Genomic DNA, 16,349 nt, shown 5'->3' with positions numbered 1-16,349 from the left:
GCCCCTCTGATGACCTGATGGGGCCCAGGAATGTGTAATTACAGCCCCTTCCCTTAGCAAGTAGTAGCGGGGGAAGGACTTGAAGTTTAGAAAGCTGTATTCTTTTTAATAGACAGAAATTAACTGTAAAGTTGTCCGGGCCCCCCTGTGGAGCTGCTGGGGTCCGGGCCCGGTACAACAGGGCTGCCTGTACTGCCCTATCAGCGGCCCTGACTGCACCCCCTATACACTACATAAGCTATTTCAGTAAGTGAGCGGGCGCCACCTGCTGGAAGAAGCTAAAACTGCACTTCCTGAAGTAGCACAAAGAAGAATACTATAGAATAGAATGTAAAGGATCCTTCGTTGTACTCATTAGAATTGTCATCGTGCTGTAAAGGGGGTGCAGTACCGCATGGTGGCCACAGTAGAGGTGGCGCTCGACTATCAGCTGGTGATCTTCTTATACTGTACAGGTCACCAGCTGAGCTGATAGTCGAGCGCCACCTCTACTGTGGCCACCATGCGGTACTGCACCTTCTGACAAGAGATAAACAGAGCGTCACCTGCTGGCTACACTAGGTACTGCGCCCCATCTGCCGATATAGCAGATAGAAGGAGGGCCATCTGCCGACCAAATCCGGTACTGCACGCCAGAATCACTTCCTGACAGCGCCACCTGCCGGCCATACCGGCCACTGCGCCCCATAGACGAGACTTTCATTTCCCTCCACCAATGAGGAAGGGGATTCCAGATGATGTCATCGGTGAGCGGCTCCTGGGAGCCTGACTGGAGGTGGGTGTGAGGCCGAGGGGCCCCTGAGGGCCTGTCATGATAGGAATGCCTTCATTTTGGGCTAAGCATGCAGCCAGTGAAGTCTTAGGACCCCCCCAGGGCAGTGAGGAAGAATCAGTCTCCTTAGTTATGTGGTGACAACTTCTCTAATAACCACCAGAGCAGCTTCCAGCGGAGGCTTTGCCCCTGGGTCAGCAGGGGTCGTAGTGTTCTCACCCCAAAAAGGAACCCCCCCGACTCAGATCTTCTGCATGTGAGTGACGACCCCCCGGAACTGTCCATCGTCTGACCCCCTGACTCAAAGCCTCCGCAGGTAAGTGACAAACCCAGAACCGCGCAACCCCCCCAGACTCAGAGCCTTTGCGGGTGAGTGACGACCCCGGAACCGTCCATCATCCGACCCTCCCCCCTCACTCAGATCCTCCGCGGGAGAGTGACGACCCTGGAACCGTCCATCATCCGACCCTCCCCCCTCACTTAGATCCTCCGCAGGTAAGTGACGACCCCAGAACCGCGCAACCCCCCCAGACTCAGAGCCTTTGCAGGTGAGTGACGACCCCCCGGAACTGTCCATCGTCTGTAAGTGACGACCCCAGAACTTTGCGACTCCCCCCCGACTCAAAGCCTTTGCGAGTGAGTGACGACCCCAGAACCGTCCATCATCCGACCCTCCCCCCTCGACGACCCCGAACCATCCGACCCCTCCGACTCAGATCCTTTGCGGGTGAGTGACGACCCCGGAACCGCGCAACCCCCCCAGACTCAGAGCCTTTGCGGGTGACTGACGACCCCGGAACCGTCTGTCATCCGACCCTCCCCCCTCACTAAGATCCTCCGCGTGTGAGTGACGACCCCGAACCATCCGACCCCTCCGACTCAGATCCTCCGCGGGAGAGTGACGACCCCCCGGAACTGTCCATCGTCTGACCCCCCTGACTCAAAGCCTCCGCAGGTAAGTGATGACCCCAGAACTTTGCGACCTCCCCCCCGACTCAGATCCTCCGCGGGAGAGTGACGACCCCCCGGAACTGTCCATCGTCTGACCCCCCTGACTCAAAGCCTCCGCAGGTAAGTGACGACCCCAGAACTTTGCGACCCCCCCCCCCCCCCGACTCAGAGCCTTTGCGGGGGAGTGACGACCCCAGAACCGTCCATCATCCGACCCCCTCACTCAGATCCTCCGCGGGAGAGTGACGACCCGGGAACTGTCCATCGTCTGACCCCCTGACTCAAAGCCTCCGCAGGTAAGTGACGACCCCAGAACTTTGCGCCCCCCCCCCCCGACTCAGAGCCTTTGCGGGTGAGTGACGACCCCGGAACCGTCCATCATCCGACCCTCCCCCCTCACTAAGATCCTCCGCGGGAGAGTGACGGCCGCAGAACCGCGCAACCCCTCCAGACTCGGAGCCTTTGCGGGTGAGTGATGACCCTGGAACTATCCATCGTCCGACCCCCCCGCCCCCCACCCCAGACTCGGAGCTTTCATGGGTGAGTGACGACCCTAGAACCGTCCATCGCCTGACCCCCCGACCCTGAGCCTTCGAGGGTGAGTGATGACCCTGGTACCCCTCCATCGTCCGACCCCCTGACTCAGATCCTCCGTGGGTGAGTGACGAGTGATGACCCTGGAACCCTCCATCGTCTGGCCCCCCTGATTTAGATTTTCCGCGGGTGACTGACGACCCCGGAACCGTCAGACCCCCCTGACTCTGACCGCCGGCTCAGATTCTCTGCAGGTGAGTGACAACCCTGCAACCGTCCGACCCCCCCCCCCCCCAACTCAGATCCTCTGCGGGTGAGTGGCGACCTCAAAACTGTCCGACCCCCCCGACTCAGATACTCCGGGGGTGAGTGACACCCCCCCCCCGACTCATCCTTTGCAGGTGAATGATGTCCCCGGAACTGTCCAACCCCCTCGACTCAGATCCTCCGCGTGTGAGTGACGACCCCGAACCATCCGACCCCTCCGACTCAGATCCTCCGTTGGTAAGAGACGACCCCAGAACCATCCCACCTCCTGACTCAGATGCTCTGCAGGTGAGTGACGACCCCAAAACCGTCTGACCCCCAACTTAGACCCTCCGTAGGTGAGCGACAACCTCGGAACTGTCCGACAACCTGACTCAGATACTCCGCGGGTGAGTGACGACCCCGAACCATCCGACCCCCTCCGACTCAGATCCTCCGCAGGTAAGTGATGACCCCAGAACCGTGCAATCCCCCCCCCCCCCCCGACTCAGATCCTCCGTGGGTGAGTGACGACCTCGGAACTGTCCATTATCTGACCCCCCGACTCAGAGCCTCCGCGTGTGAGTGACGCCCCCGAACCATCCGACCCCCTCCGACTCAGATCCTCCGCAGGTAAGTGATGACCCCAGAACCCTGCAATCCCCCCCCCCCCCCCGACTCAGATCCTCTGTGGGTGAGTGACGACCTCGGAACTGTCCATTATCTGACCCCCCGACTCAGATCCTCTGTGGGTGAGTGACGACCCCGGAACCGTCTGACCTCCCCGACTCAGATCCTCTGCGGGTGAGTGACGGCCCCGGAACCATCCAACGTCTGACTCCCTGACTCAGAGCCTCTGGGGGAGAGTGACGACCCCGGAACCATCCATCATTTGACCCCCCTGGCACAGACTCTGTGCCTATAAGTGATGGCTCTGGACCCGACGTGATTGATGCCCAGACGAGCACGTCTTTGCGGTGCATTAATGCGGCGATAGGACGGACCAGTGGGCTCCAGGCAGGTTTGGGGCGCTGAATCCACCTTCCTAGACTTTTGTTACAGAATTGGTAAACTGTCGCTCCTGTAATGAGAGCAGAATGGAGACTGATCTTCTGGAAATACCAGTTTCCTGGCTGCCATGCTGAGCCCCTGACCACAACAGAAAAAAGTATTCGGCCCTTACTGGCTGCTTGCTTGTTCCAGGCCGGTGACTCGTGAAGCGTTGGAGGCAGAGGATGGGAGGGACATCCAGGCTGGTATTTTCAGGTGGTCTCCATGACTGATATCCTTCATGTCTGAGCGCTATAGGGTAGATTCATAAAGAAGTTACGCTGGCGTATCTATTGATACGTCGCGTAACTTCTAGGATGCTCCGGCGTATCTTTTTTCTGTATTCAGAAAACAAGATACGCCGGAATTTGGCTAAGATCCGACTGGCGTAAGTCTCTTACGCCGTCGTATCTTAGTTGCATATTTACGCTGGCCGCTAGGTGGCGCTTCCGTCGATTTACGCGAGGAATATGCAAATGAGCTGGATACGCCGATTCAGAAACGTACGTATGGACGTCGGGCCAGCGTTTGAATTTTCCGTCGATTGCGTAAGTCGTTCACGAATAGGGCTGTGCGTAATTTACGTTCAAGTCGAAAGCAATGGCTTTTTGTGGGTTCATTTGGAGCATGCGCACTGGGTTACGTTCACGGACGGCGCATGCGCCGTTAGTCTAAAACGTCATTTATGTGGGGTCATGTTTTATTTGCATAAAACACGCCCACCTCTTCACAATTTGAATTAGGAGCGCTAACGCCGGCAGATTTACGCTACGCTCCCGTAACTTAGGGCGCAGGTTCTTGGTGAATACAGAACCTGCCTCACTAAGTTACGGCGGCGTAGTGTATCTGAGATACGTTACGGCGGGGGTAGCATATCTGAGATACGCTACGCCCGCAGAAATTTACGCGAATCTACCCCTTTGTGTTTTTTGTCTTTCCAGGGACGGGGATAATGGGGGCGGAGCCATGCTTTCGCTGGTATACATCTGTGCACAGAAGGTGGTGAGTGACCACGCCTCCCTCCGCCGGGCGCTGGGCTCCATCCCTCGCGAGCTCTACCCGCCGCTCTTCACTGCCGCCTTCCTGGGGGGGAAGACCCTGGTGCTGCAGGACCTGGTGCAGCGATGGCCCTTCCCCATCCTCCGCTTCCAGGAGCTTCTAGGAGTCCGCCCCGGCCAGATCCACCTCCATTTCACCTGGGAGTCCACGCAGACCGTCATACTGGGCATCGTGGCTTACCTGGGCGACGCAATCAGCCGAGACAACTGGGGGAGTAAGGAAAGGTAACTGACTAATCCTACAGGAGGAGGAATGAGACTCCGGGGGGAGGGGGGGAGCCGGGGGAGGGTCTGGTGGGCTGAGTCACATAGAGATCTCCACATCAGAATCACCGGAGAAACCTGAACCAGGGGAGTCAGCATTGCCATTGATGGTCTTCTGAAAATTACGTTTCTCGGGCGCAAACAAAAAAAAAAGAAAACAATTGCAGCCTCATTGTGCCCATCATACACAGCTACTGTGCCCATCAATTGCAGCCACTGTGCCATCAATTGTCGCCACTGGGCCATGCCATCAAACGCAGCCACTGTGCCAATCAACTGTCACCACTGTGCCCATCAATTGTTGTCACCACTGTGCCATGCCAAATGCAGCCACTGTGCCATGCCATCAAACTTTACCACTGTGCCCATGAATTGTTGTCACCATTGTGCCCATGAATTGTTGTCACCACTGTGCCCATCAATTGCTGTCACCACTGTGCCCATCAATTGTACTCGCCACTGTGCCCTGTAAAATGCCCCCTCCCCATTTCAGCCCGGTGATCTGCCGTGCTGGTTCCAGCTATCGTGGAAGTTCCAGCGCATGCGCAAGCTGATGTGCTGAGATGGTTCCAGCTATCGGGAAAGTTCCTTCAAGGACTGCGCAGGTGCAAACTTGCTGACGGAAATCCCCGAACCGCGGCCGGCATCCAGGGCGACGTGGATTTCGAGGTAAGTGGCCAGTCGCTCCGCTCGCTCGGCCTCCTGGCTCTTTTTTTAACATCCTCCAATCCACGCGGATGTTAAAGAATGAGCCTGGATGCCGGGCGAGGTTCGGGGATTTCCGTCGGGAAGTTTGCGCCTACGCAATCAGTGAAGGAACTTCCCCGTTAGGGGAACATTGAGGACAAGTCACCGGCACTTACCTTTTTGGGGTCAGCCGTCCCTCCATGTCTTCTCCCGCCCTCGATGACGCTTCAGCTAATCAGGTTACCAGAACCGGTGAACCTGATTGGCTGAGACGCCTGTCAGTCTTATACAAGGAGCGCATCCCTAGTGCGTTCCTTGTATAAGCTTCCGGGACCCGAGGGCTGTACTCGGAAAAGCCTATCAGAGCCGTTGTCTCTGATAGGCACTTCCATACAGCCAACCAGCTGCCGTTATTGAGATGGCCGGACATGAGCGCCCACCATCTGAATAGAACAGCGCGGCAGCGGCGATAATAACATAGATTTGTGCAATGCATGAATCTATGTTATTAGACTCAGTGGCGGTGGGAGCCAGAGGGGGCGGCGCTCCAGTGCCCTCTATGGACGAACCGCCACTGCCTTAAAACCTTTTTCTTGGAATCCATTGGGGACAACAGGAACAGGTTATACTGCCGCCTGAAATCCCACCCTCTACCCAGCATGCTTCAGGTTTGTGAGCAAGCAGTACTAAGGCCTAAAAACATGGGGGTGGGGGTGACCTGTGGACCACAATGGACTCCAAGAAAAAGTTTTTATGTCGAGTACAAAAATCCTGAAGAACACAGAGACTCTGAGACCAGCAGAGGCCGCCAGGGAGCAGTCCAACTGAGGAATAGGCAAGAGCAGGGTTTGACAAATTTGCTTGGAATCTAGGAGCCAGCTAAAAAAAGTAAGGAGCCAAAAAACGCGCCCCGTCCCGCCGAGCTCGCACGCAGAAGCGAACGCAGACGTGAGCAGCGCCCGCATATGTAAACGGTGTTCAAACCACACATGTGAGGTATCGCCACGATCGTTAGAGCGAGAGCAATAATTCTAGCCCTAGACCTCCTCTGTAACTCAAAACATGCAACCTGTAGAATTTTTTTTAAAATTCGCCTATGGAGATTTTAAAGGGTAAAAGTTTGTCGCAATTTTTAAGCGTGACATGTTGGGTATCAATTTACTCGGCGTAACATCATCTTTCACAATATAAAAAAAATTGGGATAACTTTACTGTTGTCTTATTTTTTTTATTAAAAAAAGTGTATTTTTTCCACCAAAAAAGTGCGCTTGTAAGACCACTGCGCAATTACGGTGTGACAGAAAGTATTGCAACGATCGCGATTTTATTCTCTAGGGTGTTAGGATAAAAAATATATACCCTGTTTCCCCAAAAAAAAGACCTACCCTGAAAATAAGACCTAGCGTTATTTTCCAGGAGGGCTGCAATATAAGCCCTACCCCAAAAATAAGCCCTAGTTAAAAATACTTGTAAAATCCTATAATCCACTCTATTACAGTATTATATAATGTACAATGTATGTGTTTCTGTAATATAATTGCGGGGAAGAGAGCTCAGGCGGGTCACAGAAGTGCAGAGCGGCGCTATAACAAATGTATTTGGCACAATTATATTACAGAAACGCACACATTGTAAATTATATAATGCTGTAATAGAGTGGATTATAGGATTTTACAAGCATTTTAACTCAGTTCACAATGGGGGATTCCTGACAGACAGGGAGGGAGAGGGGGAGAGAAGACCGCACATTACATGGTAAGACCTAGCCCGAAAATAAGCCCTACTGTGTCTTTTGTTGGCATAATTAATATAAGACCCGGACTTATTTTCGGGGAAACACGGTATAATGTTTGGGGGTTCTAATTAGAGGGAAGGAGATGGCAGTGAAAAAAGTGAAAAATTACACATTAGAACTGCTGTTTTACTTGTAATGCCAACGGCCACCACCAGATGGCGCCAGCTCACAGAAGGAAGCCTGGGACTTCACAAGGCCGCAAAGCCGCGGCCTCAATTACCGGCCGTCGCGGGCCCGCCGCAATCACGCGGCAGGGGAGGTGGGCATGCGCGGAGACACAGGATCCTGTGCCTCCGTGCGCCCCCACCTCCCCCGCTGCGTGATCTCGGCGGGGCCGCGACGGCCGGTAATTGAGGCCGCGGCCTCAATTACCGGCAGGCGCGGGCGCCAGGTCACAATTTCTTGTCGCAATTGCGACCTGGCACCCGGATTTTGTCGAGCCCTTGGCAAGAGCCAATAACAGATCCAAGACAAATGTGGAACTCAGAAGTAATTTGGAAGTATATGAAATTCCAATATTGGAATCAGAGTGATCTCCATTACATCATCAATGCTGGGGGTTATTATTGCACTCCCTGACACCAGTGCTTGTGGTTATTATTGTGGTCACTGAATCCAATGCTGGCAGTTATTATTGCACTCACTGACACCAATTTTTGGGATTATTACTCTTGTCTATGACACTAATGTTGGGGGTTATTATTGCACTCACTGACTCAAATGCTGTTTTTTTTTTTTTTAACTCACTGACACCAATGTTGGAGGTTATTATTGCACTCAGTGACACCAATACTGGGGGTTATTATTGCACTCACTGACGCCAATGCTGGGGGTTATTACTGAACTCAGTGACACCAATGCTGGGGGTTATTATTGCACTCACTGACACCAATGCTGGGGGTTATTACTGAACTCAGTGACACCAATGCTGGGGGTTATTATTGCACTCACTGACGCCAATGCTGGGGGTTATTACTGAACTCAGTGACACCAATGCTGGGGGTTATTATTGCACTCACTGACACCAATGCTGGGGGTTATTACTGAACTCAGTGACACCAATGCTGGGGGTTATTATTGCACTAACTGACACCAATACTGGGGGTTATTACTGAACTCAGTGACACCAATGCTGGGGGGATATTATTGAACTCAGTGACACCAGTGCTGGGGGTTATTATTGCACTCACTGACACCAATACTGGGGGTTATTATTGCACTCACTGACACCAATACTGGGGGTTATTATTGCACTCACTGACACCAATGCTGGGGGTTATTATTGCACTCACTGACACCAATACTGGGGGTTATTATTGCACTCACTGACACCAATGCTGGGGGTTATTATTACACTCACTGACACCAATGCTGGGGGATTATTATTGCACTCACTGACACCAGTGCTGGGGGTTATTATTGCACTCACTGACACCAATACCGGGGGTTATTATTACACTCACTGACACCAATGCTGGGGGGTTATTATTGCACTCACTGACACCAGTGCTGGGGGTTATTACTGAACTCAGTGACACCAATGCTGGGGGTTATTACTGAACTCAGTGACACCAATGCTGGGGGTTATTATTGAACTCACTGACACCAATACTGGGGGATTATTATTACACTCACTGACACCAATACTGGGGGTTATTATTGCACTCACTGACACCAATGCTGGGGGATTATTATTGCACTCACTGACACCAATGCTGGGGGTTATTATTGCACTCACTGACACCAATGCTGGGGGTTATTATTGAACTGAGTGACACCAATACTGGGGGTTATTATTGCACTCACTGACACCAATGCTGGGGGTTATTATTACACTCACTGACACCAATGCTGGGGGTTATTGCACTCACTGACACCAATACTGGGGGTTATTATTACACTCACTGACACCAATGCTGGGGGTTATTATTACACTCACTGACACCAATGCTGGGGGTTATTGCACTCACTGACACCAATACTGGGGGTTATTATTACACTCACTGACACCAATACTGGGGGATTATTATTACACTCACTGACACCAATACTGGGGGTTATTATTACACTCACTGACACCAATACTGGGGGTTATTGCACTCACTGACACCAATACTGGGGGTTATTGCACTCACTGACACCAATACTGGGGGTTATTATTGCACTCACTGACACCAATACTGGGGGTTATTGCACTCACTGACACCAATACTGGGGGTTATTATTACACTCACTGACACCAATACTGGGGGTTATTATTGAACTCAGTGACACCAATACCGGGGGTTATTATTGAACTCAGTGACACCAATACCGGGGGTTATTATTACACTCACTGACACCAATGCTGGGGGTTATTATTACACTCACTGACACCAATACTGGGGGTTATTATTGCACTCACTGACACCAATGCTGGGGGTTATTATTGCACTCACTGACACCAATACTGGGGGTTATTATTGCACTCACTGACACCAATACTGGGGGTTATTATTGCACTCACTGACACCAATACTGGGGGTTATTATTGTACTCACTGACACCAATACTGGGGGTTATTATTGCACTCACTGACACCAATACTGGGGGTTATTATTACACTCACTGACACCAATACTGGGGGTTATTATTGAACTCAGTGACACCAATACCGGGGGTTATTATTACACTCACTGACACCAATGCTGGGGGTTATTATTACACTCACTGACACCAATACTGGGGGTTATTATTGCACTCACTGACACCAATGCTGGGGGTTATTATTGCACTCACTGACACCAATACTGGGGGTTATTATTGCACTCACTGACACCAATACTGGGGGTTATTATTGCACTCACTGACACCAATACTGGGGGTTATTATTGTACTCACTGACACCAATACTGGGGGTTATTATTGTACTCACTGACACCAATACTGGGGGTTATTATTGCACTCACTGACACCAATACTGGGGGTTATTATTGTACTCACTGACACCAATACTGGGGGTTATTTCTGAACTCAGTGACACCAATGCTGGGGGTTATTATTGAACTCAGTGACACCAATGCTGGGGGTTATTATTGGTTGGCTTATGCTTTTTCCTATTCTCCAGTCCTCCTTTTTAATATTAGAACCTTAAAGGCGCACTCCCCCTTGAACTGATATTGGCTCATGTTTTGCAGGTAACGGAGGTTGGGTTTGTATTTTCTGCTGCACTCATAACGATATTTCTCTCTTGTTGCGCAGGGGGCGGCGGCTGCGTCTCCTGGACATGACGGGCACCCACAATTCCATCCTGGAACAAAGCCCCGGCACGAAGAGCACGTTGTCCCGCACGGTGACCCTGGCCAAGGCGTGTATTGAGCTCTCCAGGAGACGCCGCAGCGAAGCCACGCAAGCGGCAAAGAGGAGGCGGGGACACGGAAATTCTGCACTGGTCCCGCCCAATCCCCTGGACTCTGTCTATGTGGAAGTGCGGGTGGACCTCTTTGTAAACAGCACGTCCTACTCCGTCCTGCGGGAGGCGCTCCAGGCGAGCGTCCACGGCCCGATGCGCCTGCGGTGCCGCGACCTGCGGGCCAAGGAGCTGTCCCTGCAGAGGACAGTGGCGCTGCTGGAGCTCCTGGAACCGGCGGGGGTGCGCCAGATCGACCTCAGCTTCAACAACCTCGGCCTGGAGGGCCTCAACGCCCTCCTGCCCGCCATGGCGAAATTCAGCTCCCTGCGCAGCCTCAAGCTGCCGTACAGCAACGTGGACGTCCGCCGCCTGACCCCCGACATGGAGGACGCCTTGAGGAAATTCGCCGCGCTGGTCGGACAGCTGAAATCCCTGAAGGAGCTGAACCTCGGATCGTCCCGCCTGTCCGGGCGGCTGCGGCAGGTGTTGGGGTATCTTCAGAAACAATATGGCTTCCCTTAACCCTTTCTCTGCCAACGACGTAACCTTAACGCCATGTACCCGCCCACCTTGTGATAGCAAAAAAATTCAAAAACTATCCAAAAATGTTTTAAAAAAAAAATACAGATGCTCCCAAATTATTCTTCGAGATCTCTGCATGCAGGAAAAATAGAGAGACTGTGGCAATGCTTGCTCCTGCCTGCAGCAGGTTGATGACATCGCCTCAGCCTAGGCAAAGTCACTGACTGCAGCTCAAGGCTGTCTTTTAAACCACTTCCCATCCGGTGTATGTATTTCAGCCCCGGAAGATTTTACCCCTTTAATGACCAGAGCATTTTTTGCGATACGGCACTGCGTCGCTTTAACTGACAATTGCGCAGTCGTGCGACGTGGCTCCCAAACAAAATTGATGTCCTTTTTTATTATCACAAATAGAGATTTTTTTTTGGTGGTATTTGATCACCTCTGCGGTTTTTATTTTTTGCGCTATAAACAAAATTAGAGCGACAATTTTGAAAAAAAAAACAATATTAGCCAGATTCAGGTAGAGATACGCCGTCGTAACTCCGAATCTGCGCCGTCGTATATTTAAGCCTATTCTCAAATTGAGATACACTTAAATGTAGCTAAGATACGACCGCCGGCGCCGTCGTATCTTGGCTGTCTGTTTACGCTGGCCGCTAGGGGCGTGTACGCTGATTTACGCCTAGAATGCGTAAATCAGCGAGATACGCCTATTCACAAACGTACGCTTGCCCGTTGCAGTAAAGATACGGCGTTTACGTAAGGCGTTTTCAGGCGTAAAGATAAACCACCAAAAAGATGGCGCAGCCAATGTTAAGTATGGACGTCGGAACCGCGTCGAATTTGACATTTTTACATCGTTTGCGTAAGTCGTCCGTGAATTGGGCTGGCCGTAATTTACGTTCACGTCGAAACCAATGAGTCTTTGTGGCATAATTTGGAGCATGCGCAGTGGGTTACGTCCACGGACGGCGCATGCGCCGTACGTTCAAAACGTCAATTACGTGGGGTCATTAGCATAAAACACGCCCACCTCCTCCCAATTTGAATTAGGCGCGCTTACGCCGGCATTTACGCTACACCGCCGTAACTTGGTACGCAAGTGCTTTGTAACTTGCGGCGGCGTAACGTAAATTACATACGCTACGCCCGCACAACTTTAAGCCGCCGTACGTGAATCTGGCCATACGTTTTTACTTTTTGCTATAATAAATATCCCCCAAAAATATATAAAAAAACAAATCTCTTCCTCAGTTTAGGCCGATATGTATTCTTCTACCTATTTTTGGTAAAAAAAAAAAAATAAACGCAATAAGCGTATATTGATTGGTTTGCGCAAAAGTTATAGCGTTTACAAAATAGGGGATAGTTTTATGGCATTTTTTTTTACTAGTAATAACGGTGATCAGTGGTGTTTTTTTTTTCTTCAGGATTGCGGCAGACAGATCAGACACCTTTGACGCTATTTTGGGACCATTGTCATTTTTACAGCGATCAGTGCTTTAAAAATGCACTGATTACTGTGTAAATGACACTGGCAGGGAAGGGGTTAACTACTAGGGGGTGAGGAAGGGGTTAAGTGTTTTTTTTTTTTTTTCTAGTAATGGCGGTGATGAGTATTTTTTATTTATTTTTTTCAGGACTGCGACATTGTGGTGGACAACATCGGGCGATTTTGACGCGATTTTCGGGACCATTGGCATTTATACAGCGCTCAGAGCTAAAAATAGACACTGATTACTGTATAAATGTCACTGGCAGGGAAGGAGTTAAACACTAGGGGGCGAGGAGCGGTGTATACAGCGCTCCCGCACCGCCCCAAAGACGCTGCTTCCAGGACTTTTTTTCCCCGCTCCTGCAAGCGCACCGCCCCAGTGTGAGAACACTCGGGCTTGAGAGGCGCTTTACAGGTGCTATTATTAGCGCTAAAATGCCTGTGCATTTTTTTTTTTTTTTTTAAGCACTGATCACTGTATTGGTGTCACTGGACCCCCAAAAAGTGTCACTTGGTGTCCGATCTGTCCGCCGCAATGTCGCGGTCCCGCTATAAGTCACTGATCGCTGCCATTACTAGTAAAAATAAAAATATCCCATGGTTTGTAGACATTATAACTTTTGCGCAAACCAATCAATATACGCTTATTGTTTTTTTTGTTTTGTTTTTTTTTACCAAAAATATGTAGCGGAATACATATTGGCCTAAATTGATGAAGAAATTAGATTCAGCCTTTATGGCTAAATGTGTGCAAAAAAGATGAAAAAACAGCTCTGGAAGCAAAAGGGTTAGGTAGCAAGTGGGAGAAGGTGGGCGGGGAGACATAAAGGTGGATGAGGACACATAAAGGTGGACGAGGTCACATAAAGGTGGGCAGGACACATAAAGATGGGCAGGGACACATAAGGGTGGGCACATAAAGGTGGGCGGGGACACATAAAGGTGGGCAGGGACACATAAAGGTGGGCGGGGACACAAAGTTGGGCGGGGACACATAAAGGGGGGTCAGGGACACATAAAGGTGGGCGGGGACACAAAGGTGGACGAGGTCACATAAAGGTGGGCAGGGACACATAAAGGTGGGCAGGGACACAAAGTTGGGCAGGGACACATAAAGGTGGGCGGGGACACAAAGTTGGGCGGGGACACATAAAGGGGGGTCAGGGACACATAAAGGTGGGCGGGGACACAAAGGTGGACGAGGTCACATAAAGGTGGGCAGGGACAAATAAAGGTGGACGAGGACATATAAAGATGGGCAGGGACACATAAAGATGGCCGGGGACACATAAAGGTGGGTGGGGACACATAAAGGTGGGCGGGAACACATAAAGGTGGGTGGGGACACATAAAGGTGGGCGGGAACACATAAAGGTGGACGGGGATACATAAAGGTGGGTGAAGACACATAAAGGTGGGCGGGGACACAAAGGTGGACGAGGTCACATAAAGGTGGGCAGGGACAAATAAAGATGGGCAGGGACACATAAAGGTGGGTGGGAGACACATAAAGATGGACCAGGACAATAAAGATGGACCAGGACACATAAAGGTGGACGAGGACACAAAGGTGGGCGGGACACATAAAGGTGGGCGGGGACAGAGTAGGAATGATGGAAGATAGATCTCACTATTGGATAGGAACACAGGATATCGGACTCCACCTATACATATAACTTCTTGAGTGAATTGCTCCTGAACTCTGTGTGTGGTAATTCTGTGTGCACCTTTTTCTTTTCTCAGGGGCATCCAAGAGCCGCTGGAGAGTCTGGAATTGGCGTTCTGTTTCCTCCTCCCGCCGGATTTGTATTTTTTGACTCAGAGTCTCCACGCCCCCGCCCTGAAGAAGGTGGACCTGAGCGGGACCAACCTCTCGGAGCTCCTCCTCCCCCCCTTGCAGCAGCTGCTGGCCGCCGCCTCCTCCTCCCTCCTCCACCTGGACGTCATGGAGTGCCGTCTCACTGACTCCGCCCTGTCGGCGCTGGCGCCCGCCCTCTGGCGCTGCTCCCGCCTGCGGTACCTGGGACTCTTCAGTAACCCCTTATCCTCCCAGGGACTGAGGACTCTCCTTCAGAACTGCCTGAGGCTCCGGGAGCTCCGATTGGTGGTCTACCCGTACCCCGTGGACTGTTGCGGCGAGGGCCCGGATTGGGGGGATTTTTACGGAGCGCCGACAGACGGATTCATTGACCAACAGAAGCTGGCGCGGTTCTCGGCAGAGCTGCAGGAGACGCTGGCGAGGGTGGAGCGGACGGACGTTGTGTGGACGACGGATTTGTGTCTTCACCGGAACCTGGACTACCTCAACCTCTAGTGCCGGCAGTCGCCGAAATACGGACTTGGGGGCCCAATCCTCTGGATATGGACGCAGAAGTGGAAGGGCCATTTTTTTTTTTGGTTATGGGTGCAGAAGTGGAACGGACATTTTTTTGGGGGGGGGGTTATGGGTGCAGAAGTGGAATGGACATTTTTTGGGGGGTTATGGGTGCAGAAGTGGAACGGACATTTTTTTGGGGGGGGGGGGTTATGGGTGCAGAAGTAGAACGGCCATTTTTTGGGGGGGGGGTTATGGGTGCAGAAGTGGAATGGACATTTTTGGGGGGGGGGGGGTTATGGGTGCAGAAGTGGAATGGACATTTTTTTTGGGGGGGGGGGGGTTATGGGTGCAAAAGTGGAACAGACATTTTTTTTGGGGGGGTTATGGGTGCAGAAGTGGAACGGACATTTTTTTTTTTTGGTTATGGGTGCAGAAGTGGAATGGCTATTATTTGGGGGGGGGGGGGGGTTATGGGTGCAGAAGTGGAATGGCAATTTTTTTTTGGGGGGGGGGGGTTATGGGTGCAGAAGTGGAACGGCCATTTTTTGGGGGGAGATTATGGGTGCAGAAGTGGAACGGCCATTTTTTGGGGGGGTTATGGGTGCAGAAGTGGAACGGCCATTTTTTGGGGGGGGTTTATGGGTGCAGAAGTGGAATGGACATTTTTTGGGGGGGTTATGGGTGCAGAAGTGGAACGGCCATTTTTTGGGGGGTTATGGGTGCAGAAGTGGAACGGCCATTTTTTGGGGGGTTATGGGTGCAGAAGTGGAATGGACATTTTTTTTGGGGGGGGGGGTTATGGGTGCAGAAGTGGAACGGCCATTTTTTGGGGGGGGTTATGGGTGCAGAAGTGGAACGGCCATTTTTGGGGGGGGGTTATGGGTGCAGAAGTGGAACGGACATTTTTTGGGGGGGGGGTTATGGGTGCAGAAGTGAAACGGCCATCTTTTATTTGGTTATGGGGGGGGAGCAGGGAAAGTTTTATTGATGTCTGTAGCCCTATTAGGGGAATGTTTTTCCCCTCACTTCCTGTTTTGGCCGACACCCAAAAAATCTCTCATACCATAAAAAAAAATCATCCTGGCTCCGCCCACAACTGAAATCATTGGCTATTTCTCACTACAGAAGCCATATGTGGTTATATTTTGTATGAATATTTGCATATTTTTTTTCTACGCACAGTGATCTGATATCGTTGTAACTTTAATTCAGAATAAAGTTTTATTCTTTCAAGATATTATCTGCAGCGAGAAAATCCTCTTTT

General features: G+C 51.4%; 1 protein-coding gene across 1 annotated transcript; it reads left to right on the top strand.

Annotated features, from left to right (window-relative positions):
- Positions 1–670: 670 nt before the first annotated feature.
- Positions 671–15,192, top strand: LRRC14 (leucine rich repeat containing 14). The gene is made up of 4 exons (XM_040355181.1): positions 671–775; positions 4,495–4,836; positions 10,598–11,239; positions 14,512–15,192. The coding sequence occupies exons 1-4, from the start codon at positions 735–737 to the stop codon at positions 15,080–15,082; spliced, it is 1,596 nt and encodes a 531-aa protein (XP_040211115.1). The 5' UTR covers positions 671–734; the 3' UTR covers positions 15,083–15,192.
- The last annotated feature ends 1,157 nt before the right edge of the window (positions 15,193–16,349 follow it).

Source organism: Rana temporaria, chromosome 5 (genome assembly GCF_905171775.1).
Source record: "Rana temporaria chromosome 5, aRanTem1.1, whole genome shotgun sequence".
Taxonomy (NCBI): domain Eukaryota; kingdom Metazoa; phylum Chordata; class Amphibia; order Anura; family Ranidae; genus Rana; species Rana temporaria.
Note: the sequence above shows the minus strand (reverse complement) of the source record. Positions and strands in the feature narration are given on the sequence as shown.

Excerpts from the sequence above, each read along its gene's own strand:
- LRRC14 (XM_040355181.1), top strand. The coding sequence starts at position 735 with ATGATGTCATCGGTGAGCGGCTCCTGGGAGCCTGACTGGAG. Across the intron at positions 4,837-10,597 it reads AACTGGGGGAGTAAGGAAAG|GGGGCGGCGGCTGCGTCTCC; the intron begins GTAACTGACTAA and ends CTTGTTGCGCAG. Across the intron at positions 11,240-14,511 it reads CGGCTGCGGCAGGTGTTGGG|GGGCATCCAAGAGCCGCTGG; the intron begins GTATCTTCAGAA and ends TTCTTTTCTCAG.